The following is a 26279-nucleotide window of genomic DNA, read 5'->3' on the forward strand; positions in this document are numbered from 1 at the left end:
GTGAATGGGGACATCTGCTGGTGGACATGCTGAACTACATCTGTGTGTGTGTGTGTGTGTGTGTGTGTGTGTGTGTGTGTGTGTGTGTGTGTGTGTGTGTGTGTGTGAGAGAGAGAGAGAGAGAGAGAGAGAGAGAGAGAGAGAATCAGACACACACATGTGGTGAATGGGGACATCTGCTGGTGGACATGCTGAACTACATCTGTGTGTGTGCGTGTGTGTTGTGTGTGTGTGTGTGTGTGTGTGTGTGTGTGTGTGAGAGAGAGAGAGAGAGAGAGAGAGAATCAGACACACACATGTGGTGAATGGGGACATCTGCTGGTGGACATGCTGAACTGCATCAATGTGTGTGTGTGTGTGTGTTTGTGAGTGTGTGTGTGTGTGTGTGCATGTGTGAGAGAGAGAGAGAGAGATAGAGAGAGAGTCTCACTGTAGAGAAACACGCTGGCATTGTGGATGCCCAGTCTATTGGTAGCGACACACGTGTAGTTTCCATAATCGTCCTCCGTGACGTTTGCGACCACCAGGAGCGTTCGAGATCCGCTGATCTGAATACTGACGCTCTGAGAGCTGGACAGTCTGACAAACACAAACACACTCATGCATTATTACTTCTGTAAATCAACTGAGTTGTACTGTCTGATTTACTCTCAGACAGATGAACACTAACATAAATGACCCCAGTTCAAAATCTAGTCCTGAATGTATTAATTATTAAATTGACTCTATTATTTATTGATTTATGTAAGGACCTTCATTTTATCATTTTTGGTTCATTCATTAATATTGTTTCTTGTTTGTTGTTTTCTATGAATCTCTTCTCTTATCATTAACAAAAACTTGATCTATTAAAATGTATTAATGCTAATTGAAAAAAAGCTGAAAACAAAAACAAAATATAATTATTGGATGAAAAACTTCAGTTCTTCAGTCAAGATGAGTTCACCTTTCAAAAATGAAAATTAGCCGATGATTTACTCATCCTCAAGTTATCCTAGGTGTATATCACACTCTACTTTCAGACGAACACAATCAGAGTTATATTAAAAAATGTCCTGGCTCTTCCAAGCTTTCATCAAAGTGCATCTATTCCAGGTCAGCAGCCATATCACCCTGAAGCCCAAGACTGATTGCCCACTGAAGCTAAGCAGGGTTGAGCCTGGTCAGTACCTGGATGGGAGACTCCAGGGGAAACCAGGTTGCTGCTGGAAGAGGTGTTAGTGAGGCCAGCAGGGAGCGCTGTTTATCCTGTGGTCTGTGTGGGTCCTAACGCCCCAGTATAGTGACAGGGACACTATACTGTTAAAAAGCACCGTCTTTCGGATGAGACGTTAAACCGAGGTCCTGACTCTCTGTGGTCATTAAAAATCTCAAATTTGCCCCTTGGCCTCTATCCATCATGGCCTCCTAATCATCCCCATATGTACTGATTGGCTTCATCACTGTCTCTCCATCATAAAAGTGCATCTGTCCATCATAAACGTGCAGTGGCGTAGACAGGGGAGGGGTCATGGGGGCACTGGCCCCTCCTGATCAGTTGGCCTCCCCTCCAATGGGGGGCCAACTGATTGGCCCCCCATTGTGCCCCCACCCTTCTACTTGTCTGTCACTCAAAATTTCAAATTATATCTTTCGGCTCGCTTTTGAATAATTAACGGTTCGGCAATGCTTCTCAACAACCGGACTAAGAATAGTGAGCTTCTGTTTTCTAACTAAAAATAAGCACATGGTAAGTTGAGCTAATTTATTTTCCTTTTTTAAAAAAAAAATTTGCGAGTTGTTGCAGCGCTAGATTTTGGTACAGTCTTCCAGTGTTAGGACAACCAGGTTCGATGAATTACAATGCTCTGTGGCTGAATGAATGTAATACATAATTACACAATCATGATTTTCCTGTGTTGTGATTTTTTTCGGCCGATACGCAACTGATATTGCAAACTAGATGCCGAAGCAAATCGTATTATGTTTATGTCAAGTTCCACACTTTAAAATCAGAGGTGGAGGTCAACTTGAGTTACGTGACTGCACGCGAATTTAAAGATTTCTAATAAATGAAGAAAATTAATTGACTCTGAATTGAGAACAAATACTCTAAATTAAATCATTGTAGTACTGCATGACTCGATAATGACTTTATAAGAATTGTAAGTTAGTAAAAAATGATTGCGAGTTTAGCTAATATACAAACTGCGCGCCACGGAAGCAGCGGCGCCTCTGATCAGAGCAGTGGTGGACAGTAACGAAGTAAATGTAATTCGTTACTGTACTTAAGTAGTTTTTTTGTGTATCTGTACTTTACTTAAGTATTTAAATTTTGGAAGACTTTTACTTTAACTCCACTACATTTCGAAGTCAAATATCTTACTTTTTACTCTACTACATTTTCAAAATCAGTCGTTCCTTTTTATTTATGAGTGGATAAAAACTTAACTGGTCAAACGAGCCACCAATCACTAGCCTACAACGTGCGTGCTTTGTTTTGAACTTGCCTTGGCGCTTTCTGCGTGAACCAGAGCTGTTAAAGGTACCGTATGTAGGATTGTGGACAAAACTGGTACTGCAATCACTTTAAAAATACTGTAGAGCCGTGTATCCCCTCCCCCTCCCCCCTGACTCGAGGTTGCCAGATAAGCTGCAGGATTCAGCAGAAACGTAGGCTGCTTCAATGAGCTTCCAATGGCAAGTGATGACGAGACGTACACAGTAAGTTTTTTTTTTTCTGTTAATTGTGTTTATGCTTTATGAGAGATATTTTGATGAGTAATTACTTATTTTAAAAAATTACTAATTGTTGAGGTGCTGGGGCCATAATAGCTGAAGAGATAAGCGTTTTTGATTTGATATTTAATTTGATTTGATTTCTTTATTTTGAACATATAAATACAATTACAATTCAAAAAAAATCTGAGAAAAAAAAGGATAATAGTAAAAGAAAACAAAAAAACATAGACTTAAACAACAAAATAATACTTCCTTAATTTTCAATACGAAAAAAAAAACCTTGATTTACAAGTGCTAAAGTTTTTGTCATATTATAGGCTAAAAACAGAATAAACATTTGCCACAGAAATTATAACACGGGACAAATTCAATATCACCAATGGCTATCACAGGGTTGTTTTCAGTCCCATCAGAAAATATTGTTAGAGTAACTAAATTACATTAGCAATGGTCATACAGGTCAACTTGCAGCATGTGTAACTTAGTCCACGATATACGTGAAGAACGAATGACGAATATTTTTTTCTGAGGTAAAGTTAGGCTTGTCTCAATTACGTTTCAAATTGCCATAATGGTCGTGCTAATGTTTTCATCAGCGTCTCAGCATAATGACAGAGAAACGGGCTCCTATAATGCATTGCAAATGCATACGTCCATGTGAGCTAACGTTACGTTGCTTGAACACGCATAACTTTGTTCGACTGTCATGAATATATGAAATGTCCATTGACATCCAGTACAAGTTAGCCAAGCATAGATGAATCTTACCTGTCTAGGAGAAAATTAGCAACGTTGGCGTCTGTGTTCAAATTCTTCTCCGTTTTCAGCCGTCTCCATCTTTCAAAAGCATCTCCTATACAAATTCTGGTTTTATTTCGGACTTTGTCACAACGAATTTCTGAATTATAACGAGGTCTTTTTGATTTAGTAACGTTAGACATTTTTATCCGACTAGAGTTAGGGTAGGTTAGGTTAGAGCAAAGCTGGCAACCCGGATCCCGAAACACTACTGACTTCGTGATTGGTAGATAGGTGGAGGGAGGCGCTCAGGCCAAAACACAAAATGACAACATCAACATCAGTTGAGGGCTGCAAGTCCACTTTTTAAATGACAATATCCTAGCCATACTACTGTTGTCAGTGATATAAGTATTTGAAATGAACATGATTTCTTAATGTCTAGTGACACATCAGGGCAATTTTATGATTAATTGAAATAGATTTCTTACATACAGCTCCTTTAAATATGAGAGTTGCGACCATAGACAGTATAAGGTTGCGACACACTAGGCTTGTTCGACTTGAACCGGAGCTGCACAGACCGATCAGTTTATGACATCGCGAGAGTGATTGAAAAGCATACAGAGCCGTCTACTACACTAGTACACTCTAATCGATCTCGCAGTATTTTAATATCATTCGAATGGTCTGTGCAGTGTGCAGCCGCTGTGATCTCGCCGCCGCGCGGTCACGTGATTCGTGTAGCTCTCAATAGTTCCAAACAAATCGCGTTGCCAATGATTTTAAGCGGGGCAGAGCAATTATTTTAATTATTTTATTATAATTACTATTATTGCAGCAATTATCGGTAAATATTGACGCATAATGAGCATTGCTTATTACGTTGACACTAAAAGTACTTGCATATAATAGCATTTTTTTTTCTGGGGAGTAGCAGAAACACTGCATTAATACGTTTTGGTGTTTTGGAAGGAAATAGGCTGCTCCCATAACGTAGAAAAAAATAAAATAAAAAAATAAATATATATATATATATATATATATATGTATGTGTATAAATGTGTGTGTGTGTGTGTGTGTGTGTGTGTGTGTGTGTGTGTGTGTATTTAATGGTATTGTGCAGGTTTATGTGAATGTATCATAACATTAGGATGTTTATAATAGGCCTATTATAACCATAGATGCTCGTGAAAATATATATACAGTAATACTGTAAATGTATTATACCTTATGGGAACAGTCCCCTTCCGTCCAAAATTAAACACACAAAAAATGTATTCAATTCAAAAATATATATAATATAAATATATATAGAGACTAATTAATGTCATTTTATTAATAGATTGATGTGCCAAGAGTGACATTGGAGTCTTCACATAGACTGAGTTAAGCAAGAGTCTTGTGACAAAAATTATAATAGGACATTATAGCCATAAAAAAATCATAGTACTTGGATACTTAAGTACATTTGAAGGCAAATACTTTTGTACTTTTACTCAAGTGAATGTTTAAAGGCAGCACTTCTACTTTTACTTGAGTAATATTTTACCTTGAGTATCTTTACTTTTACTCAAGTACATGGTATGTGTACTTCGTCCACCACTGGATCAGAGTCTACTGTACGAGCTGCATGATGCTGTGCAAGCACAAAACAATACAGGAGAAGAGGATATCTACGAATTTAACGTATTTAAACACTTTGAAATGGACCATATTCATAAAAAGAATTATGGTGTATGCACAATTTGCAACCCGGACATGGTATGTAACGGTCTCTTATGGATAATTTCTCATAATATCTAGAGATTATGAAGATATTTGATATTGAGTTTTTTTGCTGTCTGAAACATAAAATACATGGTGTTTTTCTTTAAAATATCTTGTAGTTTTGCAATGTTGTGTGGCACAATCTGGCTAATTTCTTGAATTTTGCTTCAAGCAATGTGAACAATATGTAATGTATATGCTTTCTGTGAAGATGAACTTTACAGAAGTTAGTGACAAAACGTTATGACATCCAGAAACATTCTCAAATAAAAAACATAAATATAAATAGCAATGTAAATAAAATATTTCTAAAATCTATAATAGCCTATATATAAATAAATAATACTAAAATAACACTGGACTAAATAAGCTACTCTAAACATTTTTTATAAGATTCATATAATTTGCATGTAAGTTAAACTATACCCTTTTGAAAAAGTAGCTACCTCTAACAGAAAATATGGATATATGATAGTATACAATCATATATGCACAAAGCTAATTAGCCTTGGCATATTTAGATTTTGTCTATTCATCAATGAAAATTTACTGCAAATGCTGTTATGCAAATTTAATAGGATGTGGATACAAGTTATTGTTATTGTATTTATTTATTAAAGTTATATGAATTAATTGTGTATTTATAATATGAATAATATACTTCTTGCATAAGGCTGTTCTATTTATTTATTTTTGCCCAAGCATATAAGGTTCTGAGGATTTGTGTTAAGTTTGTATAACCTAATGTTGAGTTTTATTATTTTTGTGAGTTGTACTCTATTCACAGATTGGATTATTTTATGTATTACAGTTTTTCACTTCTGAAAAGTGAAAAGTTAATACAAATTGAATTTGACTGTTTTTATTTACAGCATTGAATAGATGCCATTAAAAGAAAATAAGGTATCACTGTTTATTGCAGATTTTAAAGCTTACTGAACTTTAAATGATTTGGATATCTACAGTTTTACATATAAACACAAAATAAGATTTGGCCCCTCTGTATTAATTGTGGCCTCTCTTGTGCCCCCCAGTAGAAAAAATCCTAGAATCGCCCCTACATCTATCCATCATAAAAGTGCGTCTATCCATCATAAAAGTGCATCTGTCCATCATAAAAGTGCGTCTATCCATCATAAAAGTGCATCTGTCCATCATAAAAGTTCATCTGTCCATCATTAAAGTGCATCTGTCCATCATAAAAGTGCATCTATCCATCATTAAAGTGCATCTGTCCATCATAAAAGTGCATCTGTCCATCATAAAAGTGCATCTATCCATCATTAAAGTGCATCTGTCCATCATAAAAGTGCATCTGTCCATCATTAAAGTGCATCTATCATCATAAAAGTTCATCTGTCCATCATAAAAGTGCATCTATCCATCATAAAAATTCATCTGTCCATCATAAAAGTGCATCTGTCCATCATAAAAGTGCATCTATCCATCATAAAAGTTCATCTGTCCATCATAAAAGTGCATCTATCCATCATAAAAGTTCATCTGTCCATCATAAAAGTGCATCTGTCCATCATTAAAGTGCATCTGTCCATCATTAAAGCGCATCTGTCCATCATTAAAGTGCATCTGTCCATCATTAAAGTGCATCTGTCCATCATAAAAGTGCATCTGTCCATCATAAAAGTGCATCTATCCATCATAAAAGTTCATCTGTCCATCATAAAAGTGCATCTGTCCATCATTAAAGTGCATCTATCCATCATAAATGTGCATCTGTCCATCATAAAAGTGCATCTGTCCATCATAAAAGTGCATCTATCCATCATAAAAGTTCATCTGTCCATCATAAAAGTGCATCTGTCCATCATTAAAGTGCATCTGTCCATCATTAAAGTACATCTGTCCATCATAAAAGTGCATCTATCCATCATAAAAGTTCATCTGTCCATCATAAAAGTGCATCTGTCTATCATTAAAGTGCATCTATCCATCATAAAAGTGCATCTGTCCATCATAAAAGTGCATCTGTCCATCATAAAAGTGCATCTGTCCATCATTAAAGTGCATCTGTCATCATTAAAGTGCATCTGTCATCATTAAAGTGCATCTGTCCATCATAAAAGTGCATCTGTCCATCATAAAAGTGCATCTGTCCATCATTAAAGTGCATCTGTCCATCATAAAAGTGCATCTGTCCATCATAAAAGTGCATCTGTCCATCATAAAAGTGCATCTGTCCATCATTAAAGTGCATCTGTCCATCATAAAAGTGCATCTGTCCATCATAAAAGTGCATCTGTCCATCATAAAAGTGCATCTGTCCATCATAAAAGTGCATCTGTCCATCATTAAAGTGCATCTGTCCATCATAAAAGTGCATCTGTCCATCATTAAAGTGCATCTGTCCATCATAAAAGTGCATCTGTCCATCATAAAGTGCATCTGTCCATCATAAAAGTGCATCTGTCCATCATAAGTGCTCCACAGGCTCTGAGGTGTTAATAAAGGCCTTCTGAAGTGAAGCGATGCATTTGTGTAAGAAAAAATATCCATATTTATAACTTTATCAATTAAATTAACTGGCTTCCGGAAGACAAACGTGTGCAAGTCGACTTACGCCACAAGAGTAACACTTGACGATGTATGATGTAGATGTAGGAGTAGCGTAAGTTTAGACGCCTCTCGCGGTTCAAACAAACAGGGCTGGGCAACAAACTCAAGCTCCTCCCACATTTCTTATTTTAGACTTCTAATTTGTGACTGGTGTTTTGTTTTACTCTATCCTCTGCGCTTCTGTGTTCATCATTACATCATGCATCAGGCCAAGTGTTACTCTTTCGCAGTAAATCAATGCTTATGGCCGTCTGCCAGAAACTAGTTATTTTAGTCGATTAAAGTTTTAAATGTTGGATTTTTTCTTACACAAACGCATCGCTTCACTTCAGAAGGCCTTTATTAACCATGTTAATGGAGCCGTGTGAAGCACTTTTATGATGGATAGATGCACTTTTATGACAGTGAATGCGAGAGACGGAGTGTGTCCAAGAGAGCGCCTGACAGTACGCGAGAGAGACCGAGTGTGTCCGAGAGAGCGCTCGACAGTGAGCGAGAGAGACCGAGTGTGTCCGAGAGAGCGCTCAACAGTGTGCGAGAGAGACCGAGTGTGTCCGAGAGAGCGCTCGACAGTGAGCGAGAGAGACCGAGTGTGTCCGAGAGAGCGCTCAACAGTGTGCGAGAGAGACCGAGTGTGTCCGAGAGAGCGCTCGACAGTGTGCGAGAGAGACCGAGTGTGTCTGAGAGAGCGCTCGACAGTGTGCGAGAGAGACCGAGTGTGTCCGAGTGAGCGCTCGACAGTGTACGCGAGAGAGACCGAGTGTGTCAGAGAGAGCGCTCGACAGTGCGCGAGAGAGATGGAGTGTGTCCGAGTGAGCGCTCGACAGTGTGCGAGAGAGACCGAGTGTGTCCGAGTGAGCGCTCGACAGTGTGCGAGAGAGACCGAGTGTGTCTGAGAGCGCTCAACAGTGTGCGAGAGAGACCGAGTGTGTCTGTGAGAGAGCTCGACAGTGTGCGAGAGAGATGGAGTGTGTCCGAGTGAGCGCTCGACAGTGTGCGAGAGAGACCGAGTGTGTCCGAGTGAGCGCTCGACAGTGTGCGAGAGAGACCGAGTGTGTCTGAGAGCGCTCAACAGTGTGCGAGAGAGACCGAGTGTGTCTGTGAGAGAGCTCGACAGTGTGCGAGAGAGATGGAGTGTGTCTGAGAGAGCGCTCGACAGTGTGCGAGAGAGATGGAGTGTGTCCGAGTGAGCGCTCGACAGTGTGCGAGAGAGACCGAGTGTGTCCGAGTGAGCGCTCGACAGTGTGCGAGAGAGACCGAGTGTGTCCGAGTGAGCGCTCGACAGTGCGCGAGAGAGAACGAGTGTGTCCGAGAGAGCGCTCGACAGTGTGCGAGAGAGACCGAGTGTGTCCGAGAGAGCGCTCGACAGTGTGTGAGAGAGACCGAGTGTGTCCGAGAGAGCGCTCGACAGTGTGCGAGAGAGACCGAGTGTGTCTGAGAGAGCGCTCGACAGTGCGCGAGAGAGATGGAGTGTGTCCGAGAGAGCGCTCGACAGTGCGCGAGAGAGAACGAGTGTGTCCAAGAGAGCGCTCGACAGTGTGCGAGAGAGACCGAGTGTGTCCGAGAGAGCGCTCGACAGTGTGCGAGAGAGACCGAGTGTGTCCGAGAGAGCGCTCGACAGTGCGCGAGAGAGAACGAGTGTGTCCAAGAGAGCGCCTGACAGTGCCTGAGAGAGACCGAGTGTGTCCGAGAGAGCGCTCGACAGTGTGCGAGAGAGACGGAGTGTGTCCGAGAGAGCGCTCGACAGTGTGCGAGAGAGACCGAGTGTGTCCGAGAGAGCGCTCGACAGTGTGCGAGAGAGACCGAGTGTGTCCGAGAGAGCGCTCGACAGTGTGCGAGAGAGACCGAGTGTGTCCGAGAGAGCGCTCGACAGTGTGCGAGAGAGACCGAGTGTGTCTGAGAGAGCGCTCGACAGTGTGCGAGAGAGACGGAGTGTGTCCGAGAGAGCGCTCGACAGTGTGCGAGAGAGACCGAGTGTGTCTGAGTGAGCGCTCGACAGTGTGCGAGAGAGACGGAGTGTGTCCGAGAGAGCGCTCGACAGTGTGCGAGAGAGACGGAGTGTGTCCGAGAGAGCGCTCGACAGTGTGCGAGAGAGACCGAGTGTGTCCGAGAGAGCGTTCGACAGTGTGCGAGAGAGACTGAGTGTGTCCGAGAGAGCGCTCGACAGAGACGGAGTGTGTCTGAGAGAGCGCTCGACAGTGTGCGAGAGAGACCGAGTGTGTCCGAGAGAGCGCTCGACAGTGTGCGAGAGAGACCGAGTGTGTCCGAGAGAGCGCTCGACAGTGTGCGAGAGAGACCGAGTGTGTCCGAGAGAGCGCTCGACAGTGCGCGAGAGAGAACGAGTGTGTCCAAGAGAGCGCCTGACAGTGCCTGAGAGAGACCGAGTGTGTCCGAGAGAGCGCTCGACAGTGTGCGAGAGAGACGGAGTGTGTCCGAGAGAGCGCTCGACAGTGTGCGAGAGAGACCGAGTGTGTCCAAGAGAGCGCTCGACAGTGTGCGAGAGAGACCGAGTGTGTCCGAGAGAGCGCTCGACAGTGTGCGAGAGAGACGGAGTGTGTCCGAGAGAGCGCTCGACAGTGTGCGAGAGAGACGGAGTGTGTCCGAGAGAGCGCTCGACAGTGTGCGAGAGAGACCGAGTGTGTCCGAGAGAGCGCTCGACAGTGTGCGAGAGAGACGGAGTGTGTCCGAGAGAGCGCTCGACAGTGTGCGAGAGAGACGGAGTGTGTCTGAGAGAGCGCTCGACAGTGTGCGAGAGAGACCGAGTGTGTCCGAGAGAGCGCTCGACAGTGTGCGAGAGAGACGGAGTGTGTCCGAGAGAGCGCTCGACAGTGTGCGAGAGAGACGGAGTGTGTCCGAGAGAGCGCTCGACAGTGTGCGAGAGAGACCGAGTGTGTCCGAGAGAGCGCTCGACAGTGTGCGAGAGAGACTGAGTGTGTCCGAGAGAGCGCTCGACAGTGTGCGAGAGAGACGGAGTGTGTCTGAGAGAGCGCTCGACAGTGTGCGAGAGAGACCGAGTGTGTCCGAGAGAGCGCTCGACAGTGCGCGAGAGAGAACGAGTGTGTCCAAGAGAGCGCTCGACAGTGTGCGAGAGAGACCGAGTGTGTCCGAGAGAGCGCTCGACAGTGTGCGAGAGAGACCGAGTGTGTCCGAGAGAGCGCTCGACAGTGCGCGAGAGAGAACGAGTGTGTCCAAGAGAGCGCCTGACAGTGCCTGAGAGAGACGGAGTGTGTCCGAGAGAGCGCTCGACAGTGTGCGAGAGAGACGGAGTGTGTCCGAGAGAGCGCTCGACAGTGTGCGAGAGAGACCGAGTGTGTCCGAGAGAGCGCTCGACAGTGTGCGAGAGAGACCGAGTGTGTCCGAGAGAGCGCTCGACAGTGTGCGAGAGAGACGGAGTGTGTCCGAGAGAGCGCTCGACAGTGTGCGAGAGAGACGGAGTGTGTCCGAGAGAGCGCTCGACAGTGTGCGAGAGAGACCGAGTGTGTCCGAGAGAGCGTTCGACAGTGTGCGAGAGAGACTGAGTGTGTCCGAGAGAGCGCTCGACAGTGTGCGAGAGAGACGGAGTGTGTCTGAGAGAGCGCTCGACAGTGTGCGAGAGAGACCGAGTGTGTCCGAGAGAGCGCTCGACAGTGTGCGAGAGAGACCGAGTGTGTCCGAGAGAGCGCTCGACAGTGTGCGAGAGAGACCGAGTGTGTCCGAGAGAGCGCTCGACAGTGCGCGAGAGAGAACGAGTGTGTCCGAGAGAGCGCCTGACAGTGCCTGAGAGAGACCGAGTGTGTCCGAGAGAGCGCTCGACAGTGTGCGAGAGAGACGGAGTGTGTCCGAGAGAGCGCTCGACAGTGTGCGAGAGAGACCGAGTGTGTCCGAGAGAGCGCTCGACAGTGTGCGAGAGAGACCGAGTGTGTCCGAGAGAGCGCTCGACAGTGTGCGAGAGAGACGGAGTGTGTCCGAGAGAGCGCTCGACAGTGTGCGAGAGAGACGGAGTGTGTCCGAGAGAGCGCTCGACAGTGTGCGAGAGAGACCGAGTGTGTCTGAGAGAGTGCTCGACAGTGTGCGAGAGAGACCGAGTGTGTCCGAGAGAGCGCTCGACAGTGTGCGAGAGAGACTGAGTGTGTCCGAGAGAGCGCTCGACAGTGTGCGAGAGAGACGGAGTGTGTCTGAGAGAGCGCTCGACAGTGAGCGAAAGAGACGGAGTGTGTCCGAGAGAGCGCTCGACAGTGTGCGAGAGAGACCGAGTGTGTCCGAGAGAGCGCTCGACAGTGTGCGAGAGAGACCGAGTGTGTCCGAGAGAGCGCTCGACAGTGTGCGAGAGAGACTGAGTGTGTCCGAGAGAGCGCTCGACAGTGTGCGAGAGAGACGGAGTGTGTCTGAGAGAGCGCTCGACAGTGCGCGCAAGAGACCGAGTGTGTCCGAGAGAGTGCTCAACAGTGTGCGAGAGAGACGGAGTGTGTCTGAGAGAGCGCTCGACAGTGAGCGAGAGAGACGGAGTGTGTCCGAGAGAGCGCTCGACAGTGTGCGAGAGAGACGGAGTGTGTCTGAGAGAGCGCTCGACAGTGAGCGAGAGAGACGGAGTGTGTCTGAGAGAGCGCTCGACAGTGAGCGAGAGAGACGGAGTGTGTCCGAGAGAGTGCTCAACAGTGTGCGAGAGAGACGGAGTGTGTCTGAGAGAGCGCTCGACAGTGAGCGAAAGAGACGGAGTGTGTCCGAGAGAGCGCTCGACAGTGTGCGAGAGAGACCGAGTGTGTCCGAGAGAGCGCTCGACAGTGTGCGAGAGAGACTGAGTGTGTCCGAGAGAGCGCTCGACAGTGTGCGAGAGAGACCGAGTGTGTCCGAGAGAGCGCTCGACAGTGTGCGAGAGAGACGGAGTGTGTCTGAGAGAGCGCTCGACAGTGAGCGAGAGAGACCGAGTGTGTCTGAGAGAGCGCTCGACAGTGTGCGAGAGAGACCGAGTGTGTCCGAGAGAGCGCTCGACAGTGTGCGAGAGAGACCGAGTGTGTCCGAGAGAGCGCTCGACAGTGCGCGAGAGAGAACGAGTGTGTCCAAGAGAGCGCTCGACAGTGTGCGAGAGAGACCGAGTGTGTCCGAGAGAGCGCTCGACAGTGTGCGAGAGAGACCGAGTGTGTCCGAGAGAGCGCTCGACAGTGAGCAAGAGAGACCGAGTGTGTCCGAGAGAGTGCTCGACAGTGCGCGAGAGAGACTGAGTGTGTCCAAGAGAGCGCTCAACAGTGCGCGAGAGAGACCGAGTGTGTCCAAGAGAGCGCTCGACAGTGTGCGAGAGAGACCGAGTGTGTCCAAGAGAGCGCTCGACAGTGTGTGAGAGAGACCGAGTGTGTCCGAGAGAGCGCTCGACAGTGTGCGAGAGAGACCGAGTGTGTCCGAGAGAGCGCTCGACAGTGCGCGAGAGAGACTGAGTGTGTCCGAGAGAGCGCTCGACAGTGTGCGAGAGAGACCGAGTGTGTCCGAGAGAGCGCTCGACAGTGAGCGAGAGAGAACGAGTGTGTCCAAGAGAGCGCCTGACAGTGTGCGAGAGAGACTGAGTGTGTCCAAGAGAGCGCTCGACAGTGTGCGAGAGAGACCGAGTGTGTCCGAGAGAGTGCTCGACAGTGTGCGAGAGAGACTGAGTGTGTCCAAGAGAGCGCTCGACAGTGTGCGAGAGAGAACGAGTGTGTTTGAGAGAGCGCTCGACAGTGCGCGAGAGAGACTGAGTGTGTCCAAGAGAGCGCTCGACAGTGTGCGAGAGAGACGGAGTGTGTCCGAGAGAGCGCTCGACAGTGTGCGAGAGAGACCGAGTGTGTCCGAGAGAGCGCTCGACAGTGTGCGAGAGAGACTGAGTGTGTCTGAGAGCGCTCAACAGTGTACGCGAGAGAGACCGAGTGTGTCTGAGAGAGCGCACGACAGTGTGCGAGAGAGACCGAGTGTGTCCGAGAGAGTGCTCGACAGTGCGCGAGAGAGACTGAGTGTGTCCAAGAGAGCGCTCGACAGTGTGCGAGAGAGACCGAGTGTGTCCGAGAGAGTGCTCGACAGTGTGCGAGAGAGACTGAGTGTGTCCAAGAGAGCGCTCGACAGTGTGCGAGAGAGAACGAGTGTGTTTGAGAGAGCGCTCGACAGTGCGCGAGAGAGACTGAGTGTGTCCAAGAGAGCGCTCGACAGTGTGCGAGAGAGACGGAGTGTGTCCGAGAGAGCGCTCGACAGTGTGCGAGAGAGACTGAGTGTGTCTGAGAGCGCTCAACAGTGTACGCGAGAGAGACCGAGTGTGTCTGAGAGAGCGCACGACAGTGTGCGAGAGAGACCGAGTGTGTCCGAGAGAGCGCTCGACAGTGAGCGAGAGAGACCGAGTGTGTCCGAGTGAGCGCTCGACAGTGCCTGAGAGAGACCGAGTGTGTCAGAGAGAGCGCTCGACAGTGTGCGAGAGAGACCGAGTGTGTCCGAGAGAGCGCTCGACAGTGTGCGAGAGAGACCGAGTGTGTCTGAGAGAGCGCTCGACAGTGTGCGAGAGAGACCGAGTGTGTCTGAGAGCGCTCAACAGTGAGCGAGAGAGACCAAGTGTGTCTGAGAGCGCTCAACAGTGTGCGAGAGAGACCGAGTGTGTCTGAGAGAGCGCTCGACAGTGCGCGAGAGAGACCGAGTGTGTCCGAGAGAGTGCTCGACAGTGTGCGAGAGAGACCGAGTGTGTCCGAGTGAGCGCTCGACAGTGCCTGAGAGAGACCCAGTGTGTCCGAGAGAGCGCTCGACAGTGTGCGAGAGAGACCGAGTGTGTCCGAGAGAGCGCTCGACAGTGTGCGAGAGAGACCGAGTGTGTCTGAGAGAGCGCTCGACAGTGCGCGAGAGAGACCGAGTGTGTCCGAGAGAGCGCTCGACAGTGTGCGAGAGAGACCGAGTGTGTCCGAGAGAGCGCTCGACAGTGCGCGAGAGAGACCGAGTGTGTCTGAGAGAGCGCTCGACAGTGTGCGAGAGAGACCGAGTGTGTCCGAGAGAGCGCTCGACAGTGAGCGAGAGAGAACGAGTGTGTCCAAGAGAGCGCCTGACAGTGCCTGAGAGAGACCGAGTGTGTCCGAGAGAGTGCTCGACAGTGCGCGAGAGAGACTGAGTGTGTCCAAGAGAGCGCTCGACAGTATGCGAGAGAGACCGAGTGTGTCCGAGAGAGTGCTCGACAGTGTGCGAGAGAGACTGAGTGTGTCCAAGAGAGCGCTCGACAGTGTGCGAGAGAGAACGAGTGTGTTCGAGAGAGCGCTCGACAGTGCGCGAGAGAGACTGAGTGTGTCCAAGAGAGCGCTCGACAGTGTGCGAGAGAGACGGAGTGTGTCCGAGAGAGCGCTCGACAGTGTGCGAGAGAGACCGAGTGTGTCCGAGAGAGCGCTCGACAGTGAGCGAGAGAGACCGAGTGTGTCCGAGTGAGCGCTCGACAGTGCCTGAGAGAGACCGAGTGTGTCAGAGAGCGCTCGACAGTGTGCGAGAGAGACCGAGTGTGTCTGAGAGCGCTCAACAGTGAGCGAGAGAGACCAAGTGTGTCTGAGAGCGCTCAACAGTGTGCGAGAGAGACTGAGTGTGTCTGAGAGCGCTCAACAGTGTGCGAGAGAGACCGAGTGTGTCTGAGAGAGCGCTCGACAGTGCGCGAGAGAGACCGAGTGTGTCCGAGAGAGCGCTCGACAGTGTGCGAGAGAGACCGAGTGTGTCCGAGTGAGCGCTCGACAGTGCCTGAGAGAGACCGAGTGTGTCCGAGAGAGCGCTCGACAGTGCGAGAGAGAGACCGAGTGTGTCTGAGAGAGCGCTCGACAGTGTGCGAGAGAGACCGAGTGTGTCCGAGAGAGTGCTCGACAGTGAGCGAGAGAGACCGAGTGTGTCCGAGAGAGCGCTCGACAGTGTGCGAGAGAGACCGAGTGTGTCTGAGAGAGCGCTCGACAGTGTGCGAGAGAGAGACCGAGTGTGTCCGAGAGAGTGCTCGACAGTGTGCGAGAGAGACCGAGTGTGTCTGAGAGAGCGCTCGACAGTGCGCGAGAGAGACTGAGTGTGTCCGAGAGAGCGCTCGACAGTGTGCGAGAGAGACCGAGTGTGTCCGAGAGAGCGCTCGACAGTGCGCGAGAGAGACTGAGTGTGTCCGAGAGAGCGCTCGACAGTGCGCGCAAGAGACCGAGTGTGTCCGAGAGAGCGCTCGACAGTGCGCGCAAGAGACCGAGTGTGTCCGAGAGAGTGCTCAACAGTGAGCGAGAGAGACCGAGTGTGTCCGAGAGAGCGCTCGACAGTGCGCGCAAGAGACCGAGTGTGTCCGAGAGAGCGCTCGACAGTGTGCGAGAGAGACCGAGTGTGTCTGAGAGAGCGCTCGACAGTGTGCGAGAGAGACCGAGTGTGTCCGAGTGAGCGCTCGACAGTGCCTGAGAGAGACCGAGTGTGTCCGAGAGAGCGCTCGACAGTGCGCGCAAGAGACCGAGTGTGTCCGAGAGAGCGCTCGACAGTGCGCGCAAGAGACCGAGTGTGTCCGAGAGAGTGCTCAACAGTGAGCGAGAGAGACCGAGTGTGTCCGAGAGAGCGCTCGACAGTGCGCGCAAGAGACCGAGTGTGTCCGAGAGAGCGCTCGACAGTGCGCGAGAGAGACCGAGTGTGTCTGAGAGAGCGCTCGACAGTGCGCGAGAAAGACCGAGTGTGTCCGAGAGAGCGCTCGACAGTGTGCGAGAGAGACCGAGTGTGTCCGAGAGAGCGCTCGACAGTGCCTGAGAGAGACAGAGTGTGTCTGAGAGAGCGCTCCACAGTGCCTGAGAGAGACCGAGTGTGTCTGAGAGAGCGCTCGACAGTGTGCGAGAGAGACCGAGTGTGTCTGAGAGAGCGCTCGACAGTGCGCGAGAGAGACCGAGTTTGTCAGAGAGAGCGCTCGACAGTGTGCGAGAGAGACCAAGTGTGTCCGAGAGAGCGCTCAACAGTGAGCGAGAGAGACCAGGTGTCCGAGTGAGCGCTCGACAGTGCGCGAGAGAGACCGAGTGTGTCCAAGAGAGCGCTCGACAGTGTGCGAGAGAGACCGAGTGTGTCTGAGAGCGTTCAACAGTGAGCGAGAGAGACCGAGTGTGTCTGAGAGCGCTCAACAGTGCGCGAGAGAGGCCGAGTGTGTCCGAGAGAGCGCTCAACAGTGTAGGAGAGAGACCAGGTGTCCGAGTGAGCGCTCGACAGTGCGCGAGAGAGACTGAGTGTGTCCAAGAGAGCGCTCGACAGTGCGCGCGAGAGACGGAGTGTGTCCGAGAGAGCGCTCGACAGTGTGCGAGAGAGACCGAGTGTGTCCGAGAGAGCGCTCGACAGTGTGCGAGAGAGACCGAGTGTGTCCGAGAGAGCGCTCGACAGTGTGCGAGAGAGACTGAGTGTGTCCATGAGAGCGCTCGACAGTGCGCGCGAGAGACGGAGTGTGTCCGAGAGAGCGCTCGACAGTGTGTGAGAGAGACCGAGTGTGTCTGAGAGCGCTCAACAGTGAGCGAGAGAGGCCGAGTGTGTCCGAGAGAGCGCTCAACAGTGTGCGAGAGAGACCAGGTGTCCGAGTGAGCGCTCGACAGTGTGCGAGAGAGACCGAGTGTGTCCAAGAGAGCGCTCGACAGTGCGCGCGAGAGACGGAGTGTGTCCGACAGAGCGCTCGACAGTGTGCGAGAGAGACCGAGTGTGTCTGAGAGAGCGCTCGACAGTGCGCGAGAGAGACGGAGTGTGTCCGAGAGAGCGCTCGACAGTGTGCGAGAGAGACCGAGTGTGTCTGAGAGCGCTCAACAGTGCGCGAGAGAGGCCGAGTGTGTCCGAGAGAGCGCTCGACAGTGTGTGAGAGAGACCAGGTGTCCGAGTGAGCGCTCGACAGTGTGCGAGAGAGACCGAGTGTGTCCAAGAGAGCGCTCGACAGTGCGCGCGAGAGACGGAGTGTGTCCGAGAGAGCGCTCGACAGTGTGCGAGAGAGACCGAGTGTGTCTGAGAGAGCGCTCGACAGTGTGCGAGAGAGACCGAGTGTGTCCGAGAGAGCGCTCGACAGTGAGCGAGAGAGACCAGGTGTCCGAGAGAGCGCTCGACAGTGTGCGAGAGAGACCGAGTGTGTCCGAGAGAGCGCTCGACAGTGCGCGAGAGAGAACGAGTGTGTCTGAGAGAGCGCTCGACAGTGCGCGCGAGAGACGGAGTGTGTCCGAGAGAGCGCTCGACAGTGTGCGAGAGAGACCGAGTGTGTCTGAGAGAGCGCTCGACAGTGCGCGCGAGAGACGGAGTGTGTCCGAGAGAGCGCTCGACAGTGTGCGAGAGAGACCGAGTGTGTCCGAGAGAGCGCTCGACAGTGTGCGAGAGAGACCGAGTGTGTCTGAGAGAGCGCTCGACAGTGTGCGAGAGAGACCGAGTGTGTCCAAGAGAGCGCTCGACAGTGCGCGCGAGAGACGGAGTGTGTCCGAGAGAGCGCTCGACAGTGTGCGAGAGAGACCGAGTGTGTCTGAGAGAGCGCTCGACAGTGTGCGAGAGAGACCGAGTGTGTCCGAGAGAGCGCTCGACAGTGAGCGAGAGAGACCAGGTGTCCGAGTGAGCGCTCGACAGTGCGCGAGAGAGACCGAGTGTGTCCAAGAGAGCGCTCGACAGTGAGCGAGAGAGACCGAGTGTGTCCGAGTGAGCGCTCGACAGTGCCTGAGAGAGACCGAGTGTGTCTGAGAGAGCGCTCGACAGTGCCTGAGAGAGACCGAGTGTGTCCGAGAGAGCGCTCGACAGTGCCTGAGAGAGACCGAGTGTGTCTGAGAGAGCGCTCGACAGTGCGCGAGATAGACCGAGTGTGTCCGAGAGAGCGCTCGACAGTGTGCGAGAGAGACCGAGTGTGTCTGAGAGAGCGCTCGACAGTGCGCGAGATAGACCGAGTGTGTCCGAGAGAGCGCTCGATAGTGTGCGAGAGAGACCGAGTGTGTCCGAGAGAGCGCTCGACAGTGTGCGAGAGAGACCGAGTGTGTCTGAGAGAGCGCTAGACAGTGTGCGAGAGAGACCGAGTGTGTCCGAGAGAGCGCTCGACAGTGTGCGAGAGAGACCGAGTGTGTCCGAGAGAGCGCTCGACAGTGTGCGAGAGAGACCGAGTGTGTCCGAGAGAGCGCTCGACAGTGTGCGAGAGAGACTGAGTGTGTCCGAGAGAGCGCTCGACAGTGCGCGAGAGAGACCAGGTGTCCGAGTGAGCGCCTGACAGTGTGCGAGAGAGACCGAGTGTGTCCAAGAGAGCGCTCGACAGTGCCTGAGAGAGACCGAGTGTGTCTGTGAGAGAGCTCGACAGTGTGCGAGAGAGACCGAGTGTGTCTGAGAGAGCGTTCGACAGTGCGCGAGAGAGACCGAGTGTGTCAGAGAGAGCGCTCGACAGTGCCTGAGAGAGACCGAGTGTGTCTGAGAGAGCGCTCGACAGTGCCTGAGAGAGACCGAGTGTGTCTGAGAGAGCGCTCGACAGTGCCTGAGAGAGACCGAGTGTGTCCGAGAGAGCGCTCGACAGTGCCTGAGAGAGACCGAGTGTGTCCGAGAGAGCGCTCGACAGTGCCTGAGAGAGACCGAGTGTGTCTGAGAGAGCGCTCGACAGTGTGCGAGAGAGACCGAGTGTGTCTGAGAGAGCGCTCGACAGTGCGCGAGAGAGACCGAGTGTGTCTGAGAGAGCGCTCGACAGTGCGCGAGAGAGACCGAGTGTGTCAGAGAGAGCGCTCGACAGTGTGCGAGAGAGACCGAGTGTGTCCGAGAGAGCGCTCGACAGTGCGCGAGAGAGACCGAGTGTGTCAGAGAGAGCGCTCGACAGTGTGCGAGAGAGACCGAGTGTGTCCGAGAGAGCGCTCAACAGTGAGCGAGAGAGACCAGGTGTCCGAGTGAGCGCTCGACAGTGCGCGAGTGAGACCGAGTGTGTCCAAGAGAGAGCGCTCGACAGTGCGCGAGAGAGACCGAGTGTGTCCGAGAGAGCGCTCGACAGTGTGCGAGAGAGACCGAGTGTGTCCGAGAGAGCGCTCGACAGTGCGCGAGAGAGACCGAGTGTGTCCGAGAGAGCGCTCGACAGTGCCTGAGAGAGACCGAGTGTGTCCGAGAGAGCGCTCGACAGTGCCTGAGAGAGACCGAGTGTGTCTGAGAGAGCGCTCGACAGTGTGCGAGAGAGACCGAGTGTGTCTGAGAGAGCGCTCGACAGTGCGCGAGAGAGACCGAGTGTGTCTGAGAGAGCGCTCGACAGTGCGCGAGAGAGACCGAGTGTGTCAGAGAGAGCGCTCGACAGTGTGCGAGAGAGACCGAGTGTGTCCGAGAGAGCGCTCGACAGTGCGCGAGAGAGACCGAGTGTGTCAGAGAGAGCGCTCGACAGTGTGCGAGAGAGACCGAGTGTGTCCGAGAGAGCGCTCAACAGTGAGCGAGAGAGACCAGGTGTCCGAGTGAGCGCTCGACAGTGCGCGAGTGAGACCGAGTGTGTCCAAGAGAGAGCGCTCGACAGTGCGCGAGAGAGACCGAGTGTGTCCGAGAGAGCGCTCGACAGTGTGCGAGAGAGACCGAGTGTGTCCGAGAGAGCGCTCGACAGTGCGCGAGAGAGACCGAGTGTGTCCGAGAGAGCGCTCGACAGTGTGCGAGAGAGACCGAGTGTGTCCGAGAGAGCGCTCGACAGTGAGCGAGAGAGACCGAGTGTGTCCGAGAGAGCGCTCGACAGTGTGCGAGAGAGACCGAGTGTGTCCGAGAGAGCGCTCGACAGTGCGCGAGAGAGACCGAGTGTGTCCGAGAGAGCGCTCGACAGTGCGCGAGAGAGACCGAGTGTGTCCGAGAGAGCGCTCGACAGTGTACGCGAGAGAGACCGAGTGTGTCTGAGAGAGCGCTCGACAGTGCGCGAGAGAGACCGAGTGTGTCCGAGAGAGCGCTCGACAGTGTGCGAGAGAGACCGAGTGTGTCCGACAGAGGGCTCGACAGTGTGCGAGAGAGACCGAGTGTGTCCGAGAGAGCGCTCGACAGTGTACGCGAGAGAGACCGAGTGTGTCCGAGAGAGCGCTCGACAGTGTGCGAGAGAGACCGAGTGTGTCTGAGAGAGCGCTCGACAGTGTGCGAGAGAGACCGAGTGTGTCTGAGAGAGCGCCTGACAGTGCCTGAGAGAGACCGAGTGTGTCTGAGAGAGCGCTCGACAGTGCGCGAGAGAGACCGAGTGTGTCCGAGAGAGCGCTCGACAGTGTGCGAGAGAGACCGAGTGTGTCCGAGAGAGCGCTCGACAGTGTGCGAGAGAGACCGAGTGTGTCCGAGAGAGCACTCGACAGTGTGCGAGAGAGACCGAGTGTGTCTGAGAGAGCGCTCGACAGTGTGCGAGAGAGACCGAGTGTGTCTGAGAGAGTGCTCGACAGTGTGCGAGAGAGACCGAGTGTGTCCGAGAGAGCGCTCGACAGTGTGCGAGAGAGACCGAGTGTGTCTGAGAGAGCGCTCGACAGTGTGCGAGAGAGACCGAGTGTGTCTGAGAGAGTGCTCGACAGTGTGCGAGAGAGACCGAGTGTGTCTGAGAGAGCGCTCGACAGTGTGCGAGAGAGACCGAGTGTGTCTGAGAGAGTGCTCGACAGTGTGCGAGAGAGACCGAGTGTGTCTGAGAGAGTGCTCGACAGTGTGCGAGAGAGACCGAGTGTGTCTGAGAGAGCGCTCGACAGTGTGCGAGAGAGACCGAGTGTGTCCGAGAGAGCGCTCGACAGTGTACGCGAGAGAGACCGAGTGTGTCCGAGAGAGTGCTCGACAGTGTACGCAAGAGAGACCGAGTGTGTCCGAGAGAGCGCTCGACAGTGTACGCGAGAGAGACCGAGTGTGTCTGAGAGAGCGCTCGACAGTGTGCGAGAGAGACCGAGTGTGTCCGAGAGAGCGCTCGACAGTGTACGCGAGAGAGACCGAGTGTGTCCGAGAGAGCGCTCGACAGTGTGCGAGAGAGACCGAGTGTGTCCGAGAGAGCGCTCGACAGTGTGCGAGAGAGACCGAGTGTGTCCGAGAGAGCGCTCGACAGTGTACGCAAGAGAGACCGAGTGTGTCCGAGAGAGCGCTCGACAGTGTACGCGAGAGAGACCGAGTGTGTCCGAGAGAGCGCTCGACAGTGTGCGAGAGAGACCGAGTGTGTCCGAGAGAGCGCTCGACAGTGTGCGAGAGAGACCGAGTGTGTCCGAGAGAGCGCTCGACAGTGTACGCAAGAGAGACCGAGTGTGTCCGAGAGAGCGCTCGACAGTGTACGCGAGAGAGACCGAGTGTGTCCGAGAGAGCGCTCGACAGTGTACGCAAGAGAGACCGAGTGTGTCCGAGAGAGCGCTCGACAGTGTACGCGAGAGAGACAGAGTGTGTCCGAGAGAGCGCTCGACAGTGTACGCAAGAGAGACCGAGTGTGTCCGAGAGAGCGCTCGACAGTGTGCGAGAGAGACGGAGTGTGTCCGAGAGAGCGCTCGACAGTGTACGCAAGAGAGACCGAGTGTGTCCGAGAGAGCGCTCGACAGTGTACGCGAGAGAGACGGAGTGTGTCCGAGAGAGCGCTCGACAGTGCGCGAGAGAGACCGAGTGTGTCCGAGAGAGCGCTCGACAGTGTACGCGAGAGAGACGGAGTGTGTCCGAGAGAGCGCTCGACAGTGCGCGAGAGAGACCGAGTGTGTCCGAGAGAGTGCTCGACAGTGCGCGAGAGAGACGGAGTGTGTCCGAGAGAGCGCTCGACAGTGCGCGAGAGAGACGGAGTGTGTCCGAGAGAGCGCTCGACAGTGCGCGAGAGAGACCGAGTGTGTCCGAGAGAGCGCTCGACAGTGTGCGAGAGAGACCGAGTGTGTCCGAGAGAGCGCTCGACAGTGTACGCGAGAGAGACCGAGTGTGTCTGAGAGAGCGCTCGACAGTGTACGCGAGAGAGACCGAGTGTGTCCGAGAGAGCGCTCGACAGTGTACGCGAGAGAGACCGAGTGTGTCTGAGAGAGCGCTCGACAGTGTACGCGAGAGAGACCGAGTGTGTCTGAGAGAGCGCTCGACAGTGTACGCGAGAGAGACCGAGTGTGTCCGAGAGAGCGCTCGACAGTGTACGCGAGAGAGACCGAGTGTGTCCGAGAGAGCGCTCGACAGTGTGCGAGAGAGACCGAGTGTGTCTGAGAGAGCGCTCGACAGTGTACGCGAGAGAGACCGAGTGTGTCCGAGAGAGCGCTCGACAGTGTACGCGAGAGAGACCGAGTGTGTCCGAGAGAGCGCTCGACAGTGTGCGAGAGAGACCGAGTGTGTACGAGAGAGCGCTCGACAGTGCGCGCAAGAGACCGAGTGTGTCCGAGAGAGCGCTCGACAGTGAGCGAGAGAGACCGAGTGTGTCCGAGTGAGCGCTCGACAGTGCCTGAGAGAGACCGAGTGTGTCCGAGAGCGCTCGACAGTGTGCGAGAGAGACCGAGTGTGTCTGAAAGAGCGCTCGACAGTGCCTGAGAGAGACCGAGTGTGTCCGAGAGAGCGCTCGACAGTGTGCGATAGAGACCGAGTGTGTCCGAGAGAGCGCTCGACAGTGAGCGAGAGAGACCAGGTGTCCGAGTGAGCGCTCGACAGTGCGCGAGAGAGACCGAGTGTGTCCAAGAGAGCGCTCGACAGTGAGCGAGAGAGACCGAGTGTGTCCGAGTGAGCGCTCGACAGTGCCTGAGAGAGACCGAGTGTGTCCGAGAGCGCTCGACAGTGTGCGAGAGAGACCGAGTGTGTCTGAAAGAGCGCTCGACAGTGCCTGAGAGAGACCGAGTGTGTCCGAGAGAGCGCTCGACAGTGTGCGATAGAGACCGAGTGTGTCCGAGAGAGCGCTCGACAGTGAGCGAGAGAGACCGAGTGTGTCCGAGAGAGCGCTCGACAGTGTGCGAGAGAGACCGAGTGTGTCCGAGAGAGCGCTCGACAGTGTGCGAGAGAGACCGAGTGTGTCCGAGAGAGCGCTCGACAGTGTACGCGAGAGAGACCGAGTGTGTCCGAGAGAGCGCTCGACAGTGTACGCGAGAGAGACCGAGTGTGTCCGAGAGAGCGCTCGACAGTGTGCGAGAGAGACCGAGTGTGTCTGAGAGAGCGCTCGACAGTGTGCGAGAGAGACCGAGTGTGTCCGAGAGAGCGCTCGACAGTGTACGCGAGAGAGACCGAGTGTGTCCGAGAGAGCGCTCGACAGTGTGCGAGAGAGACTGAGTGTGTCTGAGAGAGCGCTCGACAGTGCCTGAGAGAGACCGAGTGTGTCCGAGAGAGCGCTCGACAGTGCCTGAGAGAGACCGAGTGTGTCCGAGAGAGCGCTCGACAGTGCCTGAGAGAGACCGAGTGTGTCCGAGAGAGCGCTCGACAGTGTGCGAGAGAGACCGAGTGTGTCTGAGAGAGCGCTCGACAGTGCGCGAGAGAGACCGAGTGTGTCCGAGAGAGCGCTCGACAGTGTGCGAGAGAGACCGAGTGTGTCCGAGAGAGCGCTCGACAGTGTACGCGAGAGAGACCGAGTGTGTCCGAGAGAGCGCTCGACAGTGTACGCAAGAGAGACCGAGTGTGTCCGAGAGAGCGCTCGACAGTGTACGCGAGAGAGACCGAGTGTGTCCGAGAGAGCGCTCGACAGTGTACGCGAGAGAGACCGAGTGTGTCCGAGAGAGCGCTCGACAGTGCCTGAGAGAGACCGAGTGTGTCCAAGAGAGCGCTCGACAGTGTGCGAGAGAGACCGAGTGTGTCCAAGAGAGCGCTCGACAGTGTGCGAGAGAGACCGAGTGTGTCCAAGAGAGCGCTCGACAGTGTGCGAGAGAGACCGAGTGTGTCCGAGAGAGCGCTCGACAGTGCGCGAGAGAGACCGAGTGTGTCCGAGAGAGCACTCGACAGTGTGCGAGAGAGACCGAGTGTGTCCGAGAGAGCGCTCGACAGTGCGCGATAGAGACCGAGTGTGTCCGAGAGAGCGCTCGACAGTGTGCGAGAGAGACCGAGTGTGTCTGAGAGAGCGCTCGACAGTGTGCGAGAGAGACCGAGTGTGTCCAAGAGAGCGCTCGACAGTGTGCGAGAGAGACCGAGTGTGTCTGAGAGAGCGCTCGACAGTGAGCGAGAGAGACCAGGTGTCCGAGTGAGCGCTCGACAGTGCGCGAGAGAGACCGAGTGTGTCCAAGAGAGCGCTCGACAGTGAGCGAGAGAGACCGAGTGTGTCCGAGTGAGCGCTCGACAGTGAGCGAGAGAGACCGAGTGTGTCCGAGAGAGCGCTCGACAGTGAGCGAGAGAGACCGAGTGTGTCCGAGAGAGCGCTCGACAGTGCCTGAGAGAGACCGAGTGTGTCTGAGAGAGCGCTCGACAGTGCCTGAGAGAAACCGAGTGTGTCCGAGAGAGCGCTCGACAGTGAGCGAGAGAGACCGAGTGTGTCCGAGAGAGCGCTCGACAGTGTACGCGAGAGAGACCGAGTGTGTCCGAGAGAGCGCTCGACAGTGTACGCGAGAGAGACCGAGTGTGTCCGAGAGAGCGCTCGACAGTGCCTGAGAGAGACCGAGTGTGTCCGAGAGAGCGCTCGACAGTGAGCGAGAGAGACCGAGTGTGTCCGAGAGAGCGCTCGACAGTGTGCGAGAGAGACCGAGTGTGTCCGAGAGAGCGCTCGACAGTGTGCGAGAGAGACCGAGTGTGTCCGAGAGAGCGCTCGACAGTGTGCGAGAGAGACCGAGTGTGTCCGAGTGAGCGCTCGACAGTGAGCGAGAGAGACCGAGTGTGTCCGAGTGAGCGCTCGACAGTGAGCGAGAGAGACCGAGTGTGTCCGAGAGAGCGCTCGACAGTGTACGCGAGAGAGACCGAGTGTGTCCGAGAGAGCGCTCGACAGTGTACGCGAGAGAGACCGAGTGTGTCCGAGAGAGCGCTCGACAGTGTGCGAGAGAGACCGAGTGTGTCCAAGAGAGCGCTCGACAGTGCCTGAGAGAGACCGAGTGTGTCCGAGAGAGCGCTCGACAGTGTGCGAGAGAGACTGAGTGTGTCCGAGAGAGCGCTCGACAGTGTGCGAGAGAGACCGAGTGTGTCCGAGAGAGCGCTCGACAGTGTGCGAGAGAGACCGAGTGTGTCCGAGAGAGCGCTCGACAGTGTGCGAGAGAGACCGAGTGTGTCCGAGAGAGCGCTCGACAGTGCCTGAGAGAGACCGAGTGTGTCCGAGAGAGCGCTCGACAGTGAGCGAGAGAGACCGAGTGTGTCCGAGAGAGCGCTCGACAGTGTGCGAGAGAGACCGAGTGTGTCCGAGAGAGCGCTCGACAGTGTGCGAGAGAGACCGAGTGTGTCCGAGAGAGCGCTCGACAGTGTACGCGAGAGAGACCGAGTGTGTCCGAGAGAGCGCTCGACAGTGTGCGAGAGAGACCGAGTGTGTCTGAGAGAGCGCTCGACAGTGTGCGAGAGAGACCGAGTGTGTCCGAGAGAGCGCTCGACAGTGTGCGAGAGAGACCGAGTGTGTCTGAGAGAGCGCTCGACAGTGCGCGAGAGAGACCGAGTGTGTCCGAGAGAGCGCTCGACAGTGTACGCGAGAGAGACCGAGTGTGTCCGAGAGAGCGCTCGACAGTGTGCGAGAGAGACCGAGTGTGTCCGAGAGA

At 53.2% G+C, this 26279-nt stretch overlaps 1 protein-coding gene across 2 annotated transcripts in view; it reads right to left on the bottom strand.

Moving 5' to 3' along the window:
• The window catches only part of lsamp (limbic system associated membrane protein), a 316255-nt gene that overhangs the window by 4979 nt on the left and 284997 nt on the right, over positions 1 to 26279 (bottom strand). For both annotated transcript variants that reach the window (XM_081371603.1, XM_081371602.1), the window contains one exon: positions 431 to 579. In XM_081371603.1, coding sequence (XP_081227729.1) covers positions 431 to 579 — 149 coding nt within the window. The remainder of the gene's footprint in view (positions 1 to 430; positions 580 to 26279) is intronic.

The sequence above is a fragment of the Scardinius erythrophthalmus genome (genome assembly GCF_964197995.2).
Source record: "Scardinius erythrophthalmus genome assembly, chromosome: 7".
In the NCBI taxonomy this organism is placed as follows: Eukaryota; Metazoa; Chordata; class Actinopteri; order Cypriniformes; family Leuciscidae; genus Scardinius; species Scardinius erythrophthalmus.